Raw genomic sequence first — 27437 nt, forward strand, 5'->3', positions numbered from 1 at the left:
ATATGCCAAATACTGAAGCCTGCATGCTAGAGCCCAAGCTCCACAAGAGAAGCCACAGCAACGAGAAGCACTGCAATAAAGAGCAGCCCCTGCTCATCTCAACCAGACAAAGCCCGAGTACAGCAGCAAAGATGCAGCACAGTCACAAATAAATAAAATTATAAAAAAAATAGAAGAGTTGTTAGTTTTGTAATGTGTCTAGCTTATCATCAGACTTTAATCCCACACCTTTATTCCAGATTTTGACTCAGTTCTTGCTTGCAAGAATTTGTGATTTTGCAAAAGTTTTCAGATTTTTTTTGGAATCACAAAAACAGACTTCTCTCTCCACATACACACACACTTTGCTGCAAAAGGAGTAAAACTGACATGGACATAATCATAAGCCAAATAGAAGTGACTGTGTAGACAATTCATTTCATTAACAAGTGTTTACTGAACACTTGCTGTGTTCAGGAACACTTGTCAGGCACTGTCCTAAATTCTGGAAGTATTACAGGGGATTAGAAAAGTTCTTCCTCTCAGAGAGCTGACATTCTAGCATCTACGTGTGGAGGCAGACACATGACTGCTTTCTTGGGCAAGGATCAGCGCTGTGGAGACAGATGAAGCAGGGGGCAGGGGGAGAGCTTGCCAGCAAGGTGCTATTGCCAGTGGAGGTGGAGAGGGCCTGCCTGAGCAGGTGACACATGAGCAGAGGCTTGAGTTGGGTGAGGCAGGGAGCCCTCCACAACCTAAATTGCACTTTTAAGTGAGAAGAAATATGTTTTTTCCATGGCTTGTTACTCATGTAATTTGTATTTAACATTTTTGGGGGTCTAATTAATTTGAGTCTTAAAATTCCTATCCTCTTAGCAATTCCCCAAACTTCTGTGTAATATAAACTTTTGGTTTTCCTTGTGTGTGTTCTGCACACTGACTGCTAAATATTAACATATAGATACAAAAGGACCATTTTTAAAGATTAGGCTATTTTTAGGATGGTTTTAAAGATTAGATGTGAACAATTTGAAAATGATTCTATAATATTAATGGATAGAAACAAGCAAATGAATAAAAAACATCCCAGTTACCTGTCTGAATAAATAAATACAAAAATGAATTTTAAAGTTCAGTTCAGTTGCTCAGTCGTATCCGACTCTTTGCAACCCCATGAGCTGCAGCACACCAGGCCTCCCTGTTCAACACCAACTCCCGGAGCCCACCCAAACTCATGTCCATCGAGTCGGTGATGCCATGCAACCATCTCATCCTCTGTCATCCCCTTCTCCTCCTGCCCCCAATCTTTTCCAGCATCAGGGTCTTTTCATATGAGTCAGCTCTTTGCATCAGGTGGCCAAAGTATTGGAGTTTCAGCTTCAACATCAGACCTTCCAATGAAGTTACTTTATTAAAAAATATCCCTCAATGTAACACTCCATAAAAATATATACACGTTTTTACTTACACATTCTATTAATACTATTGATTTCAATGCAATTTTAAGTGCAATTTTGGAAAGACTATATCCATAGACTTCCAAATACCATGCTGAGGCACAGAAAGGAAAACAATCCTTATTATCTCTTAAAGTGGTTAGAAAGGACCCCAGAGTTAACACCTACAGGAAGCGGTGTTCTGTTCACTATTAACATGTAGATGCAAAGGTTCACATGTGACAATAGCTTTTTTTTTTTTTTTTAAAGAGACTGCAGTTTTCAGACCAAAAGTGACAAGGCTCTTTACACTTTTATCTAAACCACAACACTCCATCTGATCTCTATCAAGATGACAGTTTCTGAAATCGTGGATCTGTTCACAGAATAAAAGTGGAAAAGCTCTTCAGGAAAAGCAGATCCTACCCAGTTTGTGATCTTGGTTGATCTCATGAAAACTCTCTGGAGTCTGCTGTAAGTCTATAACCAATCAAGGACTCTTTACCACCTTCATCTACAAGCAGATCCACTAACACATGCGGTTTATCATAACCAAAGGAGGTGGTGGTGTTTCTCAGCATTACGAAGTCTTGTCCTTCAGTCTTTACTTCAGTTTTATCACTTGGGGGAAATTCTGAGTTGGAGCAGTTGTCCGACACCACCAGGCCACTATCAGAGCCATTTCTGGAGTGGTACACATTCAAAGTGATGCGTTCAGACTGGTTGCTGCTTGCGTGGATAGAATCCTCGCTCTCTGGGGTCAGAGGGCTACATGGGGACAAGCCAGAAATATTTTCTTCAACGGTCACCACTTCCGTTTCACTAGAAAGATCGCCGTGTTCCACTCTTCCTGGATCCTCCTCAGTGTGCACGCTTGAAATGGTCCCTGGGGACAGCTGCTCATTTTCTACGGCCATTGGCTGGTAGGTGATGGGTGATATAATTTTTGAATCAAATTTTGCCTCTGAAGAGGCATTTTTCACCACAGACAGCTAAGGGAAGAGAAATCAGTGATTAAAAAAATAAATTATTAAACTTAAGTGCTTATCTTCAAAAAAAAAAAGGTCTAAAAGGGTAGAGGGTAACTAAATGTATCACTCATTGGCATATTTAGGATAACAGTGGCATAGAGTCTGATAATTGCCTTTTCTTTCTTTTTAATGGAAACACCATTAAGATTAAAAACAAGTTCTTAGAAAGTCACTATCTCACCAACATAGGTTGCTTTTTGTGTGCTACCTTCGACAAACACGCATGTTACGTTTGTGATAGGAGTAGTTACTTATTCTGTGTAATGTTTCACCATTTGTCTTTAGTCTAATTTTCATAGGCTCAATAATTTTATACTGATGATGAAATCATTAAGTGTTAAGGTGCTCGAATTTTTACCATTTATAGAACATGTTGAAGTTAATATTTTTATACATCTTTCTACTTATGAAACTATCTTTTTAAGGATTAACTTTTAAGAGTGTGGCATGCTTAGGATGCTGCTACTTTGTACACCCATTGCACACTTAACTCCTCAGGGCTAAAATTTCTTTTTTTGCCAGCATACACTACTTTTATTACAAGGTACTAATGGATATTCAGGTTTATTTTTCCTTCTCTAGTAGGTGTAAAATAGCATACTGTCAGCTTCATTTGTGCTTAACTACCAGTAGTTAATGCATATGTGAATTGTCTGCTAACTGTTGACAGTTCTTAGCCCCTCTACTTAAAGACAGTGTTTCCATAACAAATTTAAACGCGCCCTTTACATATCACAGGTATGATTCCTGTCATATTTGACTTAAATAGTGATCATTCTGACACCTTTAAATGTTCTTTTCATCATACTTTTAAATGTTAGGCATTAAAATGTCAACCTTCTAGTTTAGACTCACTGTTGGTCATCTTTCCTTCTACACTTCAACCACCATGAAGCATTTCTGTATTCACAGGTGTTCGAAAGCTACACCTTACTGACAATGGGCCTTAGCACACACTGTCCCTCGGTACCTGGATGAACTCCTCTCTCTCAAGACTGTTTAGCTATCACTGCCCCTGGAGAAACCATGACTAACCCAACCCCACAAAGATGGACCAAGTCCTCACTGGCATGTATATAAACTTTGATCTTCGAACCTATCACACTGGACAACCACTGAGTCCTTTATCTTTTTCCCAGTTGACTTTAAGCTCCTGAGCACTAAGGCCTAACTATGCCTCTGCCCCTCACATAAAAAAGTACCTGGTGCAAAGTAAAAAAGAAAAAAAATAAGTGGTTTTGGGTATGTGGAAGATTGAGTGATTTATGATAGGTGACATGCTGCTGAGCATCATTCTACTTTAAAAAACAAATTCAAAGAATTATCGAAAAGGTTTAAATTAACATTTTGGTATCCAGTTCACCCTCAAGCAATATGAGGGTTAAGCGTGCTGAGCCTCTCTTGCAGTCAAAAAATCTACGTATGACTTTTGACTCTCTAAAAACTTAACTACTAATAGTCTGCTGTTGGCCAGAACCTACCAATAACATAAATGGTCGATTAACATATACCCTGTGTATTATATCTACATGCATTTTATACATTTATGACATACCTAACTTAATTTTTTCAATACTTCTAGGCTATATGGTGAGTTTTTTTTTTTTTTCAAACTGTCACAAATCTCCAAAAAAATTTCCATTTATATGCACTAAAAAAAAACCTGAAGTGGCCCTGCGCAGTTCAAATCCATGCTATTCAAGAGCCAAATATAAATAAATAAAGAAAAAAATATCTAAATATATTACCAAGGATTTGGGTAACTTGGTGCCTTCTGGCTTAATTGGATTCATCTTCCTAAGGATACAACATACAACTACCAGGGCAAATACAAGAAAGAGAAGTAAAGCAGCAACAATAGGAATCCAAATGGGAGCTACGAAAAGGGAAAAAAAGCACAAATTAGAATCGCAATCAAACAGTGCTATATCCATCAAATAGTTAGAGTCTCAATGCTATTCTTTAATGGATTTGTATATCCGGTAATTAATATAGTCAGAGTTTTAAAGAACACTGACACAGAAGTCAGAAGACATGAGTAAAAAATTAGGTACCTATCCAAGATATCAACATGGGATTCTTCCCAGCTTTCAGATTCTAAACTTTCTGCAACTATACTGTCATACAGTATGGCTAAAATGACTCTTTCATAACAATTTCCTTACAGCCCCCAATACAGGGTGTTTCTCTCAGTTGAAAAGGCAAAAAAAAAAAAAAGAAATTTAAATATATCTCTTTAGAAATAAACTCTGGCAATGTCTGTAACTCTTAAAACAATTTTAGTCCCACTCTTCTGAATTGTTATATTTTGTTATTTAAAGATTACAAAAACTTATAAAGATACACAGATGAACACAAATACATACACATATAGGCAAGCTGCACAGGAATAAAGTCCCTTTGAATATAAACCAGATATAAAGAATAATATAAAATAGGGAAGGTTTGTTTCAGAGTACAAATATCTATGATCGTGACTGTATATTTTTCTCTAATGCTGCTTTTTATTTTCACAGCACAATCTTCAATTTTTTTTCCCAGTCCTCTCTTCAAATTAACCATGCTTTACATGCTGTGGTGGTGTTTGCCACCCTTCACAGCATTTTATTACCTTTAATTTCTATTCCAAAGTTACTTCTTTGAAATAATAACTCTGACAGCAAGATCTTTTTTGACCCATCTCCTGGAGTAATGAAAATAGAAACAAAAATAAACACATGGCACCTAATGAAACTTAAAAGCTTTGGTATGACAAAGGAAACCATAAACAAGACAAAAAGACAGAAAGGGACAAAATATTTGCAAAGCAAAGGAAAAAGGATTAATCTCCAAAATATATAAACAGCTCATGGAATTCAAAATCTAAAAACAAAAAAACAGCCCAATCAAAAAATGGGTGGAAGACCTAAACAGACATTTCTCCAAAGAAGATATACAGATGGTCAAGAGCACGAGAAAAGATGCTCAACATCACTAATTATAAGAGAAATGTAAATCAAAACTACAGTGAGGTTATCATCTCACCAGTGAGAATGGCCATCATCAAAAATTCTCAAACAATAAATGTTGGGGAGGGTGTGGAGAAAAGGGAACCCTCTTGCACTGTTGGTGGGAATGTAAACTGATACAGCTACTGTGGCAAACAGTATGGAGGTTCCTTAAAAATAGAACTACCATACAACACAGCAATTCCACTACTGGGCATATACCCTGAAAAATCGTAATTCAAAAGTGACATGTATGGAGAGAGTAACATGGAAACTTATCTTGCCATATGTAAAATAGACAGCCAATGGGAATTTGCTGTATGTCTCAGGGAACTCAAACAGGGGCTCTGTATCAACCTAGAGGGATGGGATGGGGAGGGAGATGGGAGGGAGGCTCAAAAGGGAGGGGACTTATGTATACCTATGGCTGACTCATGTTGAGGTTTGACAGGAAACAACAAAATTCTATAGAGCAATTATCCTTCAATTAAAACATAAATAAATTTAAAAAAAGGACCCGTGTACCCCAATGTTGATTGCAGCATTATTTACAATAGCTAGGACATAGAAACAACCTAAATGTCCATCAACAGAGGAATGGATAAAGAAGATGTGGTAAGTAGTTACAATGGAATATGACTCAGTCATAAAAAAGAATGAAATTGGGTAATTTGTAGAGATGTGGATGGACCTAGAGTGTGTTGTACAGAGTGCAGTCAGAAAAACAAGGATTGTACGTTAATGCATATATGTGGAATCTAGAAAAATGGTACAGATGAACCTATTTCCACAGTAGGAATAGAGATGAAAACATAGAGAACAGACATGTAGACATGGAGGGGAGAGGATGGGACAAACTGGGAGACTAGGACTGACATACATAGACTACCATGTGTAAAATAGATAACCAGTGGGAATCTGCTATAAGGCACAGGAAGCTCAGCTTGGTGCTTTGTGATAACCTAATTGGGTGGGATGAGGGGAGTGGGTGGGGATATATATACATACGTAGTTGATTCACTATGTTTTTACAGCAGAAACTAACACAGCATTGTAAAGCAATCATACTCCAACAAAAAAATAAAAAAGAATAACTCTGGAAGTTACTAAAATAAATGCTTGTATCACACCTGTTAGAGGACATGAGAAAAATTTTTACAATAGGAAAAGATAAAATAACCACATAAGCAACACAGCACCCTGCTCAAAAGCATGGGAGCGGACAGGCAGAGAATGCTGTTGCATATGAGCCACAGAGGTACCATTGTGCAGCCACTTGTCAGCCCAGTTTGTAACTCAGGATTTCTCTTTTTTTAAATAAATCTGGGGTATTTGCATTATGTAAAATTTTATGCATTTCCTTACTCAAAACAGCATAACACAAACAGAGATTAAATGCACAGCATCATTTTAAGTTACCTATTTGAAATCCTCACATAATGGCCTAAAAGTTTTCAGTATTCATTTTAAATGGTCTGATTCTTCACACTAGATTTTCATTATTCGAAAAGAAATTTGCAAAAATTTTTGTACATTTTTAACCTAGGAAATATATTCTAAAAACATCTGAACAATACACACACACCCCATCGACAGTCACCAAAGTATGATTTATAGAGACAAATCGACAAGTTAATCCAAAAATTGAGAAACATTAAATATGATCTTTGGGCTTCCCTTGTGGCTCAGCTGGTAAAGAATCTTCCTGCAATGCGGGAGACCTGGGTTCGATCCCTGGGGTTGGGAAGATCCCCTGGAGAAGGGAAAGGCTACCGACTCCAGTATTCCGGCCTGGAGAATTCCACAGATTGTATAGTCCATGGGGTCGCAAAGACTCGGACACGATTGAGCAACTTTCACTTCCCTTCACTTCAAATATGATCTTCATGATAAAATATTTTAAAGATATTGAAAATACTATTAATAAAGTATGTAAAATAAAATGAAAAAATATTTATAGCATATGCTTAGCATGTGCTCAGTTGTGTCCAACTCTGTGTGACACCATGGACTATATATAGTCTGGCAAATTCCTCTGTCCATGGGGTTTTCCAGGCAAGAATACTGGAGTGGGTTGCCATTTCCTACTCTAGGAGATCTTTCTGACCCAGGACCAAACCCAGGTCTCCTGTGTCTTCTGCACTAGCAGGCAGATTCTTTACCACTGAATCACCTGGGAAGCCCCATATACTAAGTTATTATGCACTATAGTATGATCATGGCTACAAAGCAAAAGAAAAAATAAGATGGAAAAAACCCCACCAAACTGTGAATAACTGAGTATTTATTTGGATGGCAGAACTACAGCTTTTGTTTCCTTCTGGCTTTTTATATTTTAAAAATTATCTATAATGAAAATTTAAATTTCATAACATCAAAAATACGCCTGAAGTTTTGTTAAGGTACCTGCCAAATGAGAAGGCCTGTTAAAGAAAATAATAATAAAATGAAAACATTTATTTTAAAAATATGTTATAAAAATGATCTATAATCTATGATTTAAATCAATCTTTATTTTTTGCTGTTAATTTCTAGTGCTTGTCCAGTTCACAGGTAACACAATTTTAGTCAGTGCACATTCCTGCTTTTTAGTTTATAAACTTACTGTCCCCAGGAAGAATATTTTAATGGATATATAATATCTTGCTATATTAGAGTAACAAACTGACTTATGTCCTTACCCATAATCCTGAAATGCAGACATTTATGCACACAGCTTTATGTGTTACATTTTTTCTTTCCTGGGTCAAAGGTCATCACATGGCTTTCTAAATTGGTTGTTTAGTATCTTTTAAGACTGAAAAATGGCCTTATTTTTAATTTTAAACTTCTAAGGAATGGAACTATTAAATATTTTTTTAAAAGAGCAGAGATATACTGAAATTAAAAATCAACTCTTTTCACATTACCATTTTAGTGATCACTCCTTATATTGGGTTTCCCTGGTGACTCAGCGGTAAAGAATGCGCCTGCCAATGCAGGAGATGTGTATTAGATCCCAGGGTTGGGAATATCCCCTGGAGAAGGAAATGACAGCCTACTTCAGTGTTCTTGCCTGGGAAATCCCATGGACAGAGGAACCTGCTGGGCTACAGCCCATGGGGTCCCAAGAGAATGGAACACTACTTAGTGACTAAACCACAACCTTACAATTTAGGAAAAAATTGTAACAACTTACCTTCTGTGTTGTTATCATCAGAAAAGGTAATACAAAGTTCATCCGACTTTTCAGTTGTAACAGCCCATAGTTCTGAGACTCCTTCTGCTGAAACACAGTACTGAGAATTCAGCGAGGACACAGGAATATTTAAGAAGCACTGAGTCTCGTTGCAATCTGCTTCCTTCATGTACATTTTATCTATGATCTGGACAGAAGAAGAAAACAAAGAAAATGCATGGCACCTTTTAATTTGGGAAAAAAAAAATCACCATACTTCTCCTGGTAGAACATTTGAAGAAAAACATAGACATGATGAGTGCTGAACATGTCTGAAAATAGTGTTGATATTAACAGTAAGTCAGTCTGTTACTTCAACACAGCATGATGCATGATGCTATAAATCTGTTAAAATGTTCTTTAGAGAGATTATAAATTTAAAAATCAAAATATAGATAACGAATATAAAAACTCAAATAGCAGGAATGTTCACTGTTAGCTGTCAAACCAACAGATGCTCACTGGTCCTATTTCTATAGTGCCTGAAACTTAGCTGGCGAGAGAGACAAGCATCTCATAGGAAGAATAACCCAGGCATCCTGGCAGAGCATCTCTTAGCAGTAATACACGGAAGGGACTGAAGCAATCTCTGGGAGCTTATTATTCATTCAACCAGCCACAGTGCATGGATCAGTGTGCTAGGGCCTAAGGACACAAAGGTAAGGAAGTGGTGCCTGACCTCCAGTAACTTATGACAGAGTGTACAAGAGACACAAGAAAGAAATGCGAGTGAGTGACGAGGACTGTAAGAGAAAGCCCCACTCTATGAAATGAGGAATAACCAGACCACAAAAGAGCAAACAGTCCATGGGGTCAGAAAAGACTTCAAAGGAGAGCTGATTTGCCAGCTGAATACTGAAGAATAAATAGAAATTCTCCAAAGTAGAGAGGTGGAGAAGGGCATTCTGCAAGAGTAGGGTACTGCAGGAAACTAAGAACAGTAAGCAGTTCACCAGAGCACAAATGAAAATGAAGCTGGAAGGCATAGGAGACATGTAGCTGGAAAGGATGCAAGAGGCCAAATTATGAAGGCCAAGGGGGCCATGCCATGGAAGAGAATTTAGAAATGATTTTGTAGCTAATGGGGACTTGGTAAAGGATTTTAAGCAGTGAAGTAATGTGGTGAGATACACACTTCAGAAAGACAACTCAGCTGGCAACCAAAGTGATGTTTCACAACCTAAATCAGATGTCCTTCTTCTCCTAACAATCTTTCCATGAGGCACAATGACTCAGTGAGAAGAGTCAGATCTTTCCAACGCCTCAAGAGAAGCAGCCCCTAGTAACTCTCCAATGCCAGCTGCCCAAGCGCTCTGCCCAGCTGTGCTGCCCCCTTCACGTGCCTGGGTGCCTCTGCCAGGCTCTGCCTGAAATACTCTCCCCACAAACATCCAGCAGCTCACCTCCTGACCTCCCCCAGCCCTGGCTCCAGTAACACTTCCCAGGGAGGCCTGGCCACCCCGCTGCCCGGCTGTCCCCCCTGCTCTATGGGTCTCCCCCAATACTTCTCACTGGAGCTTTGTCTGCACCGCTCACGACTACTCCTAGTGCCTAAAGGGCACCAGGCATGCGCTTGACAAATTCTGTTAAGTAAAGGAATGGCAGTCTGTGGAGAGTGGATGGAACAGAAAAATTCTAGTCAAAGTGTGGTCTGCACGTCAGTGCCAGAGTGCAATCATGTCCTACAGAAGTACTGGTAGCTGCTTCTTTCAAAGACAGTGATTCCAATTAGAGCTTCGTATTACTTCACGTCACTACCAATGAGGAAGAAAGGATTAAAGCTATCCTCATCTTACCAGTGGAGAAATGGAGATACACAGGTTAACAGTCTAGATTAGAACGACACTGTTAAAAGAGGCGAAGACAAAAAATGTATTCACATGGCCAGTGTTAAAGATTAACTCCAGTACTGATTCCCTTCAACATATATTTCCTTTTTTTCTTACTAAAACTGATGAGCCATGAGTTTTGACTGAATATTCATAAACATTCTACTTTCATTTTACCACATATAAAACAACTTATACAAACAACAAGAAAATTTCAATGTAGAAAAAGATGAGATAGAAACACATACCTCACTTCTATTGACGCTCACAAACACATTGTATGTGAACGTATAACAAGTGTTTTCATCATCATACATAGCTTCTGGCTCTTTTCCACTTACAGTAATTAAAGGGTGAAATATATCAACAATGATTTGGTTTTCCTTTTTTCTGATACCCAGTTTAGGTGGTCCAACTTTCCCTAGGGGTTGGGGAACAGAAAAGAAGTACGATTTGCATCAGCCTTGGAACTGTGGGCCACAGCATATTACATAACATCACCAAACTCAACCCATCAACCTACTCTCTTTGTGGCTGTTGTTCTAAAGCAGGACTGCATTTAAATCATTCTACAAACATCTAGAATATATTTTAATTGTCCTTAATGAATCTTGGTAAAAAGCCTTGACATAAAAGAAGCTCTATGAAGTTATCCTTCCTTTATCTTTGATTCTGTAGATTAAAAATCATTAAACAGAAAACAGAACATGCTTTTTAAAACACACTTCAGAAAAGGCACTGTAATTATCTTTGAATCCTCATCGAAACTCTTTGTATTTCCAGTGCCTGTGGACACGTGGCATGAAGACACCATAAAAGTTTGCAAAATACATTCAATTTTTACTACGAAAATCAGAACTAGCTCTTCACTGATTCCATAATGTTTATTATTATGTCTTTGATGTCTGGAACTTTGTAGGTGAACCATTTATCTATTTTTCACGTATCTATTGCATACCTACTATGTGCCTGACAGATCTGTTTTTACTCACCAATATACCCTATGGCCTAGCATACTTTCTGGCATACAGAATGACCTTGATAAATCTGTGTGGGAAAAATCTGACATAACAGATAGTATAATTATCAGGTGACAGAAGCATGGACCCTGGGGAATGAAACTACTTCAAGGGCAGGTAGAGGCAGGGCTTCTGGAAGAGACAAAGTAAGCACAAACCAAAAGGAAGGAGCAGAACACAGGCAGTGGTTGAAGTCACGAAGCACGGAAGCCAAACAAGGATGAAAGAGAAGCTAGAAGGCAAGGCATTAAAGAGCTACAGGACTGGGAAGGAACCATGTGACTACAGACTTCTCTTACCCGTGAGCGACGGTATGAGAGCTACAAGGTAGGATGTTAGCCAAAAAAGAAGAATGGGCACTGAAGAGTCTGGAGCTTGAGGTGACGACGAAGATCAGGCAGATCATGGGAATGGGATGTTGGAAGTGTGAAGAACTGAAAAATCACTGTGATTGAAGAGATTATAGAGTTGTAAAATTTTTAACGTGTTAAATTAAAAATGTTAAATTTAACGTGTTAAAATTGCCAAAGGCCTTGAGGGGAAGACAGAGAGCCGTTCTCACGGTCCTCAGTGAATGGAACTTGGGGAGGAAATGACAGAAGACAGAGAGAGGAAGTGGGTGCAGCGATCAAATGGACAGCACGGATCCACACCTGCATGGGGTGGGAATGTAATGGTTTAGAAGGGCAAAGTGACGGGCACCTCTTAGCCCTATCTTGTGGGGCTTGGGCAATGAGAAGACAGGAACTCTCTAAATTCCTCCAAATGTTCCTGAGGGCATTGTGATAATTTTTAGCAACTGCTTATAAAAGCAAATATATACAGCAGACATGAATGAAATTAAAATTCAGACATGTATACAGTCTACTCACCTTCTTTGCATAGAATAAATTCTTTAGACTGTGCATAGACAGATTCTTCTTGTCCAACCCTGGCCTTAACTCTAGCCCAGAGAGAACTTGATGGATCATTAATTATAGAAAAGATATTACAAGAATGATGGGAGGTATTGCAGGCATCAATCCATTTCCCGTCCCTGAAATAAAGAACACAAAGGTAACTTTTACTGTTAATACATAAACCATCTCTGTCTGTGCTTTGCTGTTCATTCATAGCATGGAGCTGGTAGAAAGAGATGAATAAGAACAGGGTGAAGAAGCCTGATAAAGTGGGAAACCTTTACTCTTTGGTTAGAAGATCTATAAAATCATTTACAATAAAAAGGCTCAATTCAGAATAAGACCTGTATAAACCACATGCCACATGCAATTTAAAAAAATCTGTTCTTTAAACAAATCCAGAGTCCATTAACAGTCATAACTTTTTCTTTCTACTTCATACATACACTATAGGAAATAAGATAACTTGGCTGTTTTTAACACAGAACTGTAAGCTTTATTCGTCATGCCTTAACATGTAAGAAGTTAGTCATACTCCTCTACCCTAACTCTGACAGGAAGAAGAACTAAGAGGCAGGAAATATTCTGAAAAGTACTAATTTGCATCCTTATTACATCTGGAAGTCTTTAAGCAGTTCAGGAAGTTCTGCCACATGGGAAGGAATGATGATGGAAGAATCAGTTATGAGATGTGCAAGGACCTAGGCAAAAACAGGATAAAAAGTGACACTCACCCATAGTTCATCACTTGTACAGTGAACACAGGACTCTGTAGCATGGTAGGGTAATCCCAAAATATAACAGTGTTCAAGTTGTAGGCTTGTATTGTGACATTGGTTGGAGGTGGCACTATAAGAGATGCAAAAAGTAAGAAGGATCATAGTGAGCAACAAATATTAACATTACAAAACCTTAATGTAAGAAGCCAAATATGCACTTGAAGAATTCATCAGGATAGTAAATTCATTTAAATTATTTCTAAAAATTAATTTTATTAAAGAATGTACAGAAGCATTCTAATTCACTTTAAATTACTGAAACAACATTGTGATATAAGGGACACACAAATATAGTATGAACAATGGTGGTTACCAGGGGGTGGATGGAAGGGGAAATGTGGAATTGGTGTCCAATGGGTATAAAAGTAGGCATACAAGATTAGTAAGTTCTAGATATCTGCTGTATACCCTTGTGCCTATAATTAACAAAACTGTATTGTTTACTTATAGGAAGACTCTTGAGAGTCCCTTGGACAACAGGAAGATCAAACCAGTCAGTTCAGTTCAGTTCAGTCGCTCAGTCGTGTCCAAATCTTTGCGACCCCATGAATCACAGCACGCCAGGCCTCCCTGTCCATCACCAACTCCCGGAGTTTACCCAAACCCTTGTCCATCAAGTTAGTGATGTCATCCAACCATCTCATCCTCTGTCGTCCCCTTCTCCTCCTGCCCCCAATCCTTCCCAGCATTAGGGTCTTTTCCAATGAGTCAACTCTTTGCATGAGGTGGCCAAAGTATTGGAGTTTCAGCTTCAACATCAGTCCTTCCAATGAACACCCAGGATGGATCTCCTTGCAGTCCAAGGGACTCTCAAGAGTCTTCTCCAACACCACAGTTCAAAAGCATCAATTCTTCGGTGCTCAGCTTTCTTCACCGTCCAACTCTCACATCCATACGCGACCACTGGAAAAATCATAACCTTGACTAGACGGACTTTTGTTGGCAAAGTAATGTCTCTGCTTTTAAATAAGCTACTAGGTTGGTCATAACCTTCCTTCCAAGGAGTAAGCGTCTTTTAACTTCATGGCTGCAATCACCATCAGCATTGATTTTGGAGCCCCCAAAAATAAAGTCTGACAGTTTCCACTGTTTCCCCATCTATTTCCCATGAAGTGATGGGACCAGATGCCATGATCTTAGTTTTCTGAACGTTGAGCTTTAAGCCAACTTTTCCACTCTCCTCTTTCACTTTCATCAAGAGGCTCTTTAGTTCTTCTTCACTTTCTGCCATAAGGGTGGTGTCACCTGCATATCTGAGGTTATTGATATTTCTCCCAGCAATATTGATTCCAGCTTGTGCTTCTTCCAGCCCAGCTTTTCTCATGATGTACTCTGCTGCTGCTGCTGCTGCTGCTAAGTCGCTTCAGTCGTATCCGACTCTGTGCGACCCCATAGACGGTAGCTCACCAGGCTCCGCCGTCCCTAGGATTCTCCAGGCAAGAATACTGGAGTGGGTTGCCATTTCCTCCTCCAGTGCATGAAAGGGAAAAGTGAAAGTGAAGTCGCTCAGTCGTGTCCGACTCTTAGCGACCCCATGGACTGTAGCCTACCAGGCTCCTCTGTCCATGGGATTTTCCAGGCAAGAGTACTGGAGTGGGGTGCCATTGCCTTCTCCAATCATATAAGTTAAATAAGCACTAAAGGAAATCAGTCCTGAATATTCATTGGAAGGACTGATACTGAAGCTGAAGCTCCAATACTTTGGCCATCTGATGTGAAGAGCTGACTCACTGGAAAAAACTCTGATGCTGGGAAAGATTGAAGGCAGAAGAAGGGAGTGGCAGAGGATGAGATGGTTGGATGGCATCACCGACTCAATGGACATGAGTTTGAGCGAACTCCAGAAGGTAGTGAAGGACAGCTAAGCTTTGGGTGCTGCATGCAGTCCATGGGGTTGAAAAGAGTTGTACATGACTTAGTGACTGAACAACAACAACAACTGCTGTATTTAAAATTTTGTTATGAGTGTAGATCTCATGTTAAGTGTTTGTACCACAATAAAAAATGTGGCATATACATATAATGGAATGTTACTCAGCCTTACAAACAAATATGACAATTCTGATACCTGTTGCAACATGGATGATCCTTGAAGACATTATGCTAATTGGAAAAAGTCAGATACAAAAGGACGAATACTGCTATGATTCCACTAATATGAAGCATACAAAATAATCAAATACATTGAGACAGAGACTAGTACAGTGGTTATCAGGGGCGGGCGGGGAGGGGGGTAGGAGACAATGGGGAGTTAATGATTAATGGGTACGGAGTTTCAATATGGGATCATGAAAAGTTCTAGAGATGGAGTGCTGGCTGCACAACAATATTAATGTACTTAATGCTACTGTACTGCACACTTATAAGTAAAATGGTAAATTTTACATTATATATATTTTACCACAGTAAAAATAAAACACAGTTGACTTTTTAAAAAAATACTAATATAGTATGAGCAACACATTCCTAGAATGTTTTAGGAGTTTTTTTCAATAATTGCACTGCAATAATAATCCTCAACTTGTTTAATCACTAGAATTTTCTATATCTGGTACCAAAGATTGTATTCAATGTCTAGAGAAGAACTGGCCACAAGTGGGATGGTCAGTTTCACTCTACAGTGCTACCTGGGCTCTCAGCCCTCTACGCAGCACTGTTATACACCTTTACTGCCTTTTCTCCAGCTCAGCAACAGACACCGAACGACTGCCTGATGGAGCCATCACGCATTCCAGTTTCATCAGCATTTTGCTCTCTAAGGTGTACAAAGCTTTTTTCAAAACATACCCTGTATTTCCTCCTGCCTTTGCTCTTTTAAACCATTTTAGAAAGTGTCTGTTGATAAGATGTGCAAGCATCACACAAGAAAATAGGCAGAAGTCACTTTAACATCTTATAATCAAACTCTACCACAACCATTATCTAGTTACTAAAAGCTGCCATTTTTTTCCCCTGTTGGGTGTAAATGGTTATTGTCCACCACCCCATAGAAAACTGAACACACACCTCCCTTCCTCCTTTTCTCTCTCTCTCTCTCCCTCCTTTCTTGCCCTTCTTTGTTAACAAACATGAAGGTACAGAATTAGCAATATGACCTGAAATGTAAGAGCATTCAATCCTACCTATCTAGAAAACTCCATCAAACATGATTTGCTTGTACAGCTAAAATAAATAAATGAATAGCAATGTGGTCAGGTGCACAGTGGCTTCCAAACATAACTTGTCACCCTAAAAACCTCAAAGAGAGCCAAAAGTTTATACTTTTAAAAAACGTATTCCAGATAATAATGATAATCACTTAGATTTATACCGAATTGCTTGTTGCTTATTCACTAAGTTGTGTCTGACTCTTTGTGACCCCATAGACCGCATTCCGCCAGGCTCCTCTGTCCATGGGATTTTTCAGGCAATACTGGAGTGGGTTGCCATTTCCTCTTCCAGGGGATCTTCCTGACCCAGGGACCAAACTCGCATCTTCTGCACTGCTGAGGGGTTCTTTACCACTGAGCCACTAGGGAAGCCCTATACCCAGCAGCCTTATACCTAGTAGACTGTTCTAATAAGAAATATATTCCCTGGGTTGGACCTTAAGAAATCTGGATTCTTTTCTTGCTATATTACTAAAGAGTTGTTTCAGAATCCCTCACCTGTCAAGTGAGGTGTTAATTTCACATACGTAGGATATTTGCTTACTGCTGAAGAAAATACCTACTGTATTTTTTCCCCCAAACAAAAATTCCAATATCTGAAGCCAAACTGGTACACTGTCTTAATTTACAATTATTTAGCACCTGCATTATTGATTCAAAGCAGAACACAGATCAAGAGTTATTTAGGTAAAAAATACAGTGTGTGCCTGCATGCTTAGTCACTAAGTCATGTCTGACTTTTTGCAACCACCTGCACTGTAGCCCATCAGGCTCCTCTGTCCATGGGATTTTCCAGGCAAGAATACTGGAGTCGGTTGTCATTTCTTCCTCCAGAGGATCTTCCTGACCCAGGGATCAAACCCATGTCTCCTGTACTGGCAGGCAGATTCTTTACTGCTTTACCTAGGAATCACTCAAGGACAGTGATTCTATTGCCATACCCCCCACCCCTTTTCTTCATTATTTTTCCCTTTATATCAGTGGTTTTCCACAAGAGGTGATACGTCTCCTAGGGATATATGGCACTGTCTAGAGACAGTTTGGTTCTCCTAATGGTATGGTGGTGGTGGGGTTCTACTCGTATCTAAGGGATAAAGGCTGGGGATGCTGCTGATATCCTGTAATACACAAGACAGCCCTCCACATTTTGGCAGTCCAAAATGCCATCAGTGCCAAACACTGAGAAACCCTGCCTTATCATAATTTTAGGAATCGTTTTTATTTAGGAGGAAAAATTAATTTAAAGAGAGAATGGAATACAAAATCACCCCACACCTGTCAGAATGGCTATCACCAAGTCTATAAATAACAAATGTTGGCAAGCATGTGGAGAAAAGGAAACCCTAGTACACACTGTTGGTGGGAATGTAAATCAGTGCAGCCACTATGGCGAACTGTATGAAGGTTCCTCAAAAAACTAAAAACAGAACTACCAGATGATCCAACAATTGCACTCCTGGGTATATACATATATCTGAAGAAAACAAAAACACTAACTTGAAAAGATACATGTACTCCAATGTTCACAGCATCATTATTTACAAAAGCCAATATATGGAAGCAATTCAAGTGCCCATCAATGGATGAATGGATAAAGAAGATATGGTGTTTGTGTGTGTATATATAATATACATATACACATATATACATACATACATAATGGAATACTACTCAGTCACAAAAAATGAATGACATTTTGCCATTTGCAGCAACGTGTTTGGACCTAAACTGTATTATGGTTAGTGAAAAAAGTCACAGAAAGACAAACACTGTATATTATCACTTATATGTGCAATCTAAAAACAAATGGATGACTGTATCAAAAAAGAAACAGGCTCACAAATACAGAGAAGAAACCAGTGGTTACCAGTGGTGTGGTAGGAGTAAGAGACAAGTAGGGGATTAATAGGCACGAACTACTATGTCTAAAATAAATAAGCTACAAGAATACACTGTACAGCACAAGGAATATAGCTGATATTAATAACTTTAAATGGAGTATAATTTAAAAATATTGAATCACTGTTATACACCTGAAACTAATACTGAAAATGAACTATACTTCAATAAAAAAACAAAAGACAAACAGAATTTTTTTTGATTAATATGTTTTATGCTTCCTGCTCAGCAAATAGCCTTGGTGTCTGTTGAAATCTCTAACTTCCATATTATTCACCAAAGTAGTAGAACAATTTATACCTAAAGGTTGAGATTATGAAGTTGAAAGGATGTCTCATGTTCAAATACTCAATATGCCCTTTGACCTGTAGCCAGTGATCAGACAGCATTTTTCTACTTTTCCTTTCTGGAATAAAGTTGCAGGCTTTTGGTACCTATCATGGCTGGTTCTCTAAGCAATTTTCTTGCAGGTGAGTCAGGAAGCACTGGACTTGCCAGATTTAGCCCTGGTGTTAGTCGAGTTCCCGTGGCCACACACAGCAGGGTGGACTGAGCCCTCCTTAACAGGGCTCCTTCTTCTATGGTGTGTTCACACCTCAACTTTATGAAGCAACCTGTCTCAAACAGTTTATATTCTATGGTTGAGAAGGAAATTAAAGGTATCCCCCTCTAGGGTCAATTCAACATTAATATCAAATATCAATCACACATATAAATATAATTTTGCAACTACATAAGAAACCTAATGCTAAGAAAACTCATAATAAATCAGAACGTCCCTCAGATGTCATTTCTTAATTTTAGCATCTTTTGCTGCTCTTGTTGTTCAGTCTCAAAGTTGTGTCCAACTTTTTGAGACTCCATGGACTGCAGCACCCCAGGCTTTCCTGTCCTTCACTGTCTCCCTGAGTTTGCTCAAACTCAGGTCCATTGTCGGTGATGCCATCCAACCATCTCATCCTGTCGTCCCCTTCTCCTCCGCCTTCAGTCTTTCCCAGCATCAGGGTCTTTTCTTATGAGTCAGCTCCTTGCATCAGGTGGCCAAAGTATTGGGGCTTCAGCATCAGTCCTTTCAATAAAAATTCTGGATTGATTTACTTTAGGATTGACTGATTTGATCTCCTTTCAGTCCAAGGGACTCTCAAGACAACATCACACTTCAAAAGCATCAATTCTTTGGCGCTTGGCCTTCTTTATGGTCCAACTCGCATATCCATACATGACTGCTGGAAAAACCATAGCTTTGACTATATTGACCTTTGTCGGCAAAGTGATGTCTCTGCTTTTTAATACACTGCTGAGGTTTGTCATAGCTTTTCTTCCAAGGAGCAAGTGTCCTTTAATTTCGTGACTGCCGTTAGTAGCTGAGAATTTACAAACCATCAGGTCCTGGTTTCTTTTGTTTAACAGTCCTTCCCTTGATTACTCTAACCTTGTATTTTACAGTAAGGAATAAAAAGACACCACATGGCACCTTCAATCTGCCTGGAAACCTCCTTTGCTAGGTCACTGGGCTCACCAGGCACATTTCCTACTTTTCCTGCTATTAAAGGTGATGGTGGTATTAAGTTTCCTGCCACTATGTAACAAGGATCCTCTCACAGTTTCCAGTAAAGACAAGTCCTTCACTTCCTTCTAAGTCTCTTTTAAAAAATTATTCCTAGTAGGAATATGTATGTACCCAATCTGAAATTAGTTTCTGCATTTGAGGAAAAGGCATATAGAAATAAACCTATATACTAGAATATAAAATAAAGTGCATTTATATTTAAGAAGAGGTTATTGAATCATACGTTATGAAATACAAACAGCAGTAGACTTGTGCTGCATTCATCTTTAGAGTGAATCATATATTTCCCAAAATTTAAGTAAAAGCTTGGCATGATTAGACTAGGACAAGGACTTAAATCACAGCTTTCAAAGCAATCAAGACAGGTAGTAGGAAAAGAGGTTTCAATGGATTCTAAAACACAGAAATTACTACTAGATTATAGGAGAGACTTTTGAATATTTACATCAAAGGATGTACCCTGTGGTTTTAATGCTACCAGAAGAGAAACCATGTGGTGATCAGATGTCTGCTTTTGTCATCTTTGCCAAAATCACATGATAAAGTAGACATGAGCAGTTTTCTCCTTAAGTTTCAGAATTTTGTAACCTAAAGTTTAAATGGCTACATAATCAGCTTAAAATAATTGAGGCTTACAGCTAACTTCTATTCATAATAAATGCACTCTATGTCAATAAAAATATGTGTAGAAATAGCAAGAATATGGAGTTAAAGGAGTATCTCATGAAGTAAGATCACCTTACAGATTTCCTCATCTCTTAAAAATGCCCAGAAGTTTTCTGTAACAGATGTTGTTTTTGGAAATGGGTTCAGAGTTACTTTTAGCATTGTTATCTGGATACTACCCACAGTCAAGTTCAGCTCTTTTTTAAGATCTGCTTCCCCAAACTCCTCTAGAACTAGCAGCTGCAGATTAAACAAAACCAAACAAAGGAGAGAAGAATCACTTTTCATAACATTCTAATTACAACGCAGATAAAAAGGAGAGATCTGGTTACAACGGACTGTTTCCTGGTGATAAGATGTGAAAAAAAGAGCAAGGATGTGAAAAAACAGCAAAGGGAAGCATAGAAAAGACAAATGAAGTTCAGCACGTGGTGAAGCCCTGCCGCTAGATGGCGCAATGGAGGTGTCACCGAAGCCTCGAACCCAGCAGCTAGGACAGCTCTATGATCATCACTGGGAAAGGCAGCAGAGGGGGAAGCAAACCATTACAGACACCTCCAGATTTCCTCTGCAGGGACAGTGACAGGGGTGCGGGCAGCCTCCTATGCTCCATCCCGTAGCCTCTGAAACCATCTGTGCCTCAACCGAAAGATGGACAGTCACAGCAGTTCACCAATTTTTACACAACAGCATTCAAAGACAAAAAAAATTGTGTGAGCGCATGTGAGCGTGGTCAATCATATCTGACTCTGCGACCCCATGGACTGTGGCCCACCAGGCTCCTCTGTTCATGGGATTTTCCAGACAAGAATACTGGAGTGGTTGCCATTCCTCCTTCAGGGGATCTTTCCAACCCAGGGATCAAACCACCATCTCCTGCGCTGCAGGCAGATTCTTTACCACTGAGCCATCTGGAAAGTCCCCAGAGTTGTGTACATCTAAAGGCAAAACAGAGCTCTGCACTCCATAGACACCATTCGACTACCTGCTCACAACCTCTCTAGGGGAAGGACAAACTGAGAAGCGTAAAGAGGTTAAGGAGACAGTGGCCAGTAAGTAAACTGTTTTGGAGGATTCAAAGTCATCTGACACTACAACTCAAAAACAAACTCTGTAACTCAAAGCATCCAGACTCTTTTATGAGTGAGCAACTCTCAAAATATCTAACAACTTCCTCATGTGAAAGATGCAGGGTTATGGACATTTTCACAAAGGTTTCTTCTTACACAGCAAAATGAGAAATGGCATGAGAAATCCAGGCAGAAAAAGGGAAAAACATCAAATCAAGACTTCTGCATTCTTTTCAGAACATATTTATGATTATGATCTATCTACTGAATGGTTTTACGATACTGATAAAATAACTTTTTCTTAGTGCTTTCCAACTTCTTCTCTTGGCAAACATTGATAGCACCATCCTCTAATTTTAAGCTGAATAAAGACATTTAAGAATTCTCACACATGGTGTTTCAAGCACTCATAAAAGTTTTAAAACTGAAACATTTAAATATTGGGGGGCTCTGAAAGGAATCCTATCTATCACTTTGTGAAACGAAAAGAAAATTTATCCTATTTAAAATTCCTTCTGTTATTTCCTTGTACCTTCGTAAAAAGGGTGTTAGAACTAAAGGTTCAAGCGAGTTTATTAAAATATTTCAGGCCTGTTTCACCTTCCCGAGGTCCTTAGCTGTGTCAAGACCTCTACTGTCCCTGCAGTCTTCTCTTCCTCCTGTCTGCAGGTTTGATCACTCACTCTCTCTTCCTTAAATGCAGGGCCCAGAAGTAATGCAACTGATGTGAATGAAATACTTTTCCTCTTTTCTGAAGAGATGGTTCTATCAAATCGTGGCTTACACTGTATTTGTAATGAACTAAACCGCCCCCCCCCAGGTCTCTCGCAGAAACCACAACCAAATTAGGGCTTATCCAATAAACTTCTTCCCAGCCTCTTTTCCGATCTGAAATGCAGGTCTGTATTATTGTTCCTGTTTATTCAGTTTCGTCTAGTTGGGTTTGCTTGGTGTGCCAATAAAATTCTAATTGAACCAGGTCCACCTAGGCCCTGAGAGAACTCATTTCTCAAGACCAATTCTCTTTTGGACTGATTCACTCTAAGTTGAGAAATAGTTTAGGAACAGAAAAAATTAAACAGGACTTTTCAGTCTTAGGAACGATGGGAAAAAGTTGGAAGGAGAAGTTAGTCACTGAGCTTATTTTAAATTTCTCATATCGATCTGGATGAGTTTGTTTTTAAAGCTGACACAATTTCTCATTCACAACTAAAACAAGGCAATATTTAAAATATATATTTACTGAGATGGATGAAACTGGAGCCCATTATACAGAGTGAAGTAAGCCAGAAAGAAAAACAACAATACAGTATACTAATGCATATATATGGAATTTGAAAGATGGTAACGATAACCCTATATGCGAGACAGAATAAGAGACACAGATGCATAGAACAATTTTATGGACTCTGAGGGAGAAGGTGAGGGTGGGACGTTCTGGGAGAATAGCATTGAAACATGTATATTATCATATGTGAAACAGAACACCATTCCATGTTCGATGCATGAGACAAAGGCTCAGGGCCGGGGCAATGGGATAACCCAGAGGGACGGGATGGGGAGGGAGGTGGGTGGGGGGTCCAGGAAGGGGAACACATGTAAACCCATGGCTGATTCATGTCAATGTATGGCAAAAACTATTACAATATTGTAAAGTAATTAGCCCCCAACTAAAATAAATAAATTTATTAAAAAAATAAAAAATAAAAAAAAATAAAATATATATTTGTGAAAATGATGCACATACTTGAATGACAGTCACCAACATATATGAAACATTTACTGGACAAGCTATGAGCTCAACTTTGTTATGCATTATCTCAGTTAAACACCACAACCACCCTAGAAGGGAGGTAGTATTTACATCTTTTTACCGAAAAGAGAAGGGAAAAAAAACATAAAAGCTTAGAGAAGCTACTCAGACTTGACAGTGTGCAAAGTTTTGTTGGTTTTAATTAATAAAAGCTGTGTAAGCATCATCTTTGTGATAGTTTACTAAAAGTGGGGAAAAAATATAACAGAAACTGGAGATAATTGTTTTCTGATGACTTCATAAGCATTTGCTTCAAGTCATTTTGCCTAATTTATTATACTATCACAATTACAAGACAGTCACCGAAAATCTGAACCATATACTAAATTATTTATTCAGAATGGACATGATTGAAATGGCTATCTAGTATTGGGATAATCTAAAACAAAGACACTCCCTTAATAAGAAAATTTCAGGTAACCGATTCCTTTTTGTCAGGAACTCATTTAATTCTGGCTCATCTTTCATTTTGATTCTTTCTCCAATTAAAATGGAACCATTAATTATCCATTTAGCTCAGTCTTTAAAGGAGTTATTTCTCTCTTGAGGTCTTTAGGTTTTCTTTTATATAGAACTAAAATGTGGATCTTTCAAAAACCCATATAAATCATGAATCAGAATAAAATGAAAACAAATTATTAATACCCTCTTCAATAAATATAATTGAAATGCACTGATTTAAGTATTCTGAATCTCTGAATATAAATCTGAATATATTTTAAATATTGCATTGTTTTAGCTGTGAATGAGAAATTGTGTCAGCTTTAAAAACAAACTCATCCAGATCAATATGAGAAATTTAAAATAAGTATTCTGAATCTCTGAAATACATCTAGAATCTAAAGTAATGAAAACTCTCAACACACCCAGAGCATTACGTAAAGTCAGAGAATGAACAGCTAATAATCAAGTGGAGAAGGTGAGTTAAGAGCCCCACTCCTGTTTTAAAGCAGTCTGCTCTTCAGATAATACCCAGAGTGGAAGAACAAACTGGAAGTAGGTAGCCGACACCGGTGGTTATACAATGCTAAAGTACAGAAGGCCACAGATCTTCCTATGGACAAAGGCAGGCAATCCTCCTCCCAGGGCTGGCATCAACAACACAGGAACTGTATAGTCACAAGGGGCCCATGGTCAGGAGGGCACTGGGCTCAGAAGGAAGGGCCTTGTACTTGGTTTACTGCTCTGCCCTAGCCAGGAACCTCCGTCACGCTCTTCCTCTCTTCCCACATCCAGTCATCCCCAAGTTATGCTGACTCTGTATTCTAATTTCTTCTTTTCCATTTAAACTTATCACTGTCTTCCCCCAGACTAAAGTAGCAGCCTCCTACGTGGCCTCCCTCCTTTGAATCTATCTAAAAACCATCCTCTAAGATGAATGGTCTTTCTAAACGGCGTATCTGATCCTGCATAAAATCAATGATCTCCTGAAAATAATCCCATGGCTACCCACTGATTTGAGCAAGAGTAAGCCTATTATTTTGTTGGCTCAGCACCTGTACTCCTTTCAGGAACATTATGGCTCTCCCTCCCGGAATTCTCCTACTGTTACCACCTGCAACGGTATCCTTCCCATGCAAGCTGGCACCTGACCCAAGCTGGGCAAATCGGAGCATTCTTCTGGGATTTTGCGAGGGTGGAGGAAGCTGCAAGATGTCAAAATCCAAAAGCCTGTCAACATCCATGATTCCTGCCAAATAGAGAAGGCTGCCAATAGCCAAAGTCAGTAATAAGAAATGGAGGGTCTTGGCACTTTGAGTTTCTGGTTCAGCCGACATCTCTACCTTTCTGTTTTAACTCTGGTTTGGATTCTCTGAGCCAATAAATTCCTCTTTTTTGTCGAAGTGAGCCGAAGCTGTGTTTCTCTCCCTTGCTGTTACACACGACAAGGCACTTCATTAATTGGTTCCTACCAACCAGCTGGTTCCTAAACAACAATTTTGCTGTTGTTGTTTAGTCACTCAGTCATGTCTAACTCTTTTGAGACCCCACAGACTATAAGCCCGCCATGCTCCTCTGTCCATGGAATTCTTCAGGCAAGAATACTGGAGTGGGTTGCCATTCCCTTCTCCAGGGGATCTTCATGACCCAGGGATCGAACCCAAAATGCTTAAATTATTCCACAAATTCAACATCCTGTTTCAGAGCCCTTCCTCTGCACACACAAGTCTCTTTGCACCTCCAGGTCCAACTCTAGGGTCACCTTCTCAGTGAAATCTTTCCTGATTCCCCTGCTGAGTCAGGCACCCATGTCTTGCTTTCCAGTATAAGTTCTAGCTCTTATCACAATGGACTGCAACTGCCCTTATGGGTGACTAACTTGCCCTAGTAATGGCAGAGTACAGAGTTAAGTACTTCGGACTCTGAAACCCAACTGCCAAGCTTCCCAGTGAACAGCTGCAATTTAGTAGATTCCGTGCCTCAATTTCTCATCCATAAATAACAGAACAGCGTCTACTTTATAGAACGTTTGGGAAACGATGTGATAAGAACTTACAACAGTGCCCAATAAGTGTTAGCTATACCATCAGGACACTTGAAGGCAAAAACTGAAGTTATTTTTCTATTTCCAACACAAATGGCGCAACGTCTCGTCCAAGGAATGACTTAACTATTTGTTTGCTTGACTTCTAAAGAGCAAGCCAAAGGAGAGCGGGATATGAAGGGATCGCATCTAACAAGTGTCACAGAGGAAGTCATAACCCAGGTGCAGACTCAGAGTTCCTCAAGGGTAAAGGAGGCGGGGTAGCCCTGCCTCATTCCAGGTAGCTGCTAACGGCGTACACAGAGGAAACGCTCAAGAATGCCCCGCTTTCCGATAATCTAAGTTTGCCCCCTTTGCAGAAAGAGTTTACTGATTTCACCGGAGCTTCTAATTATCACTACACTGAGCTTTAGAAAAATATGTTTCCTGGGAAATCTCCTTAAACAGGGGGAGATAAAGGAGGAACTGAGGTCTGCCAAGAGACCTACCGCCTGACAAACGGACTCGAGAGTCCATGCCCTGAACCACTTCCAGACTCGCACGTAAGACTCCAATTAACTGCCTTTTAATAATTCTCAGCTGGCGAAAGAACGTCTAAGGATTCGGGGCCGACCTTACGAATATTTAAATCATGAGCTGTGGCCATAGTGTGCAACTGCTCACCAGGTAACTCAGTTATTTAAAAACGAATTAAGAGAACGCGTTTTGTTTCAGCAACCGCGGAAGAGGCCAGGAAAAGACAACTGAAGGCTGCAAACCGCGGAGACGCCGCGTCACCTTCCCGGCGGCCGCCCCCTTAGGACCCGAAGCCGCCGGGCGTCGAGGACCGACGCGGGCGCGGCCCCCACCCCGGGCGGGGCTTCCTGGCCGGTGGGGCTCCCTCCTTTCCCGTCCCCACCCGCCTGCGGCCCTGCCACGAGCGACAGTACCCGAGGGGAGATCCGGATTCCCGGCGCTCAACTCAACCCAGCTTCCGCTCAGGACAAGGACGAAGAAAAAGAGGAAATCCATGCTGCTCCGGACTAGTGCGGGCGCTGCCCAGCACCACCGCGGGTATACACCCGCGCGAACCTCGGGCTTAGGTCTTGCGTCACTTCCCTCGCAGCGGACCATCCCTCCAGCGGGAGGCGGGGCGTGGACGGGAAAGTGGGGCGCGGACAGCGAGGCCGAGACCAGGACTGGGCGGCCAGCCTGGCCGGGAGGCGGGGCCAGGGCCGGGAGGCGGGGCCTGGGCGGGGAGGGCGGCCTGCTTGGGGTAACGAGGGCTCGTGATGGGAGGCTGAGGTGTCCTAGGAGGTTGAGTGGGGTAGGCGAGCTGGAATGCAGCGAGAAGTCAAAGAGAGGCTGCCTCTGTGGAAACTCGGCGTTAGGGGCACGGCAGTGTGTGGTGGCGATCTTGGCTCACCCGTTTGTGAGCACCTTGGGTCTAAAGGTTATGTTCTTTAAGCTTGGTACTACTTGCCGTAATTCATCTTCCTCTTTTTTGCAGTATTCTAGGATTGCTTAGAAACTCCAATACTTTGGCCACCTGATGCGAAGAACTGACTTATTTGAAAAGACCCTGATGCTGGGGAAGATTGAAGGCGAGAGGAAAAGGGGACGGCAGAGG

The 27437-nt window shown here is 40.0% G+C and overlaps 1 protein-coding gene across 4 annotated transcripts; it reads right to left on the reverse strand.

Annotated features, from left to right (window-relative positions):
* Positions 1-1367: 1367 nt before the first annotated feature.
* Positions 1368-26947, reverse strand: IFNGR1 (interferon gamma receptor 1). 4 transcript variants are annotated; one of them, XM_081528875.1, is made up of 8 exons: positions 26758-26947; positions 13132-13246; positions 12371-12534; positions 10728-10900; positions 8612-8798; positions 5058-5129; positions 4195-4322; positions 1368-2407 (listed from the first exon to the last, which is right to left on the reverse strand). In XM_081528875.1, exons 1-8 carry the CDS (start codon positions 26939-26941, stop codon positions 1865-1867), a joined length of 1566 nt encoding a protein of 521 aa, XP_081385001.1. In that variant the 5' UTR covers positions 26942-26947; the 3' UTR covers positions 1368-1864. The 4 variants fall into 4 exon arrangements, with proteins under 4 accessions (XP_081385001.1, XP_081385002.1, XP_081385004.1 ...); XM_081528876.1 differs by having other exon boundaries at positions 8612-8791; positions 10724-10900; XM_081528878.1 differs by lacking the exon at positions 5058-5129.
* Between the last annotated feature and the right edge of the window lie 490 nt (positions 26948-27437).

Source organism: Giraffa tippelskirchi, chromosome 9 (genome assembly GCF_054371585.1).
Source record: "Giraffa tippelskirchi isolate mGirTip1 chromosome 9, T2T-mGirTip1v1.2.pri, whole genome shotgun sequence".
NCBI lineage: Eukaryota > Metazoa > Chordata > Mammalia > Artiodactyla > Giraffidae > Giraffa > Giraffa tippelskirchi.

Coding starts and splice junctions, on each gene's coding strand:
- IFNGR1 (XM_081528875.1), bottom strand. CDS start 26,941: ATGGTCCGCTGCGAGGGAAGTGACGCAAGACCTAAGCCCGAGGTTCGC. Junction 13,247..26,757: donor GAATCCGGATCTCCCCTCGG/GTACTGTCGCTC, acceptor CATCTCTTATAG/TGCCACCTCCAACCAATGTC. Junction 2,408..4,194: donor CCAAGTTACCCAAATCCTTG/GTAATATATTTA, acceptor CTCTTCCCTTAG/CTGTCTGTGGTGAAAAATGC.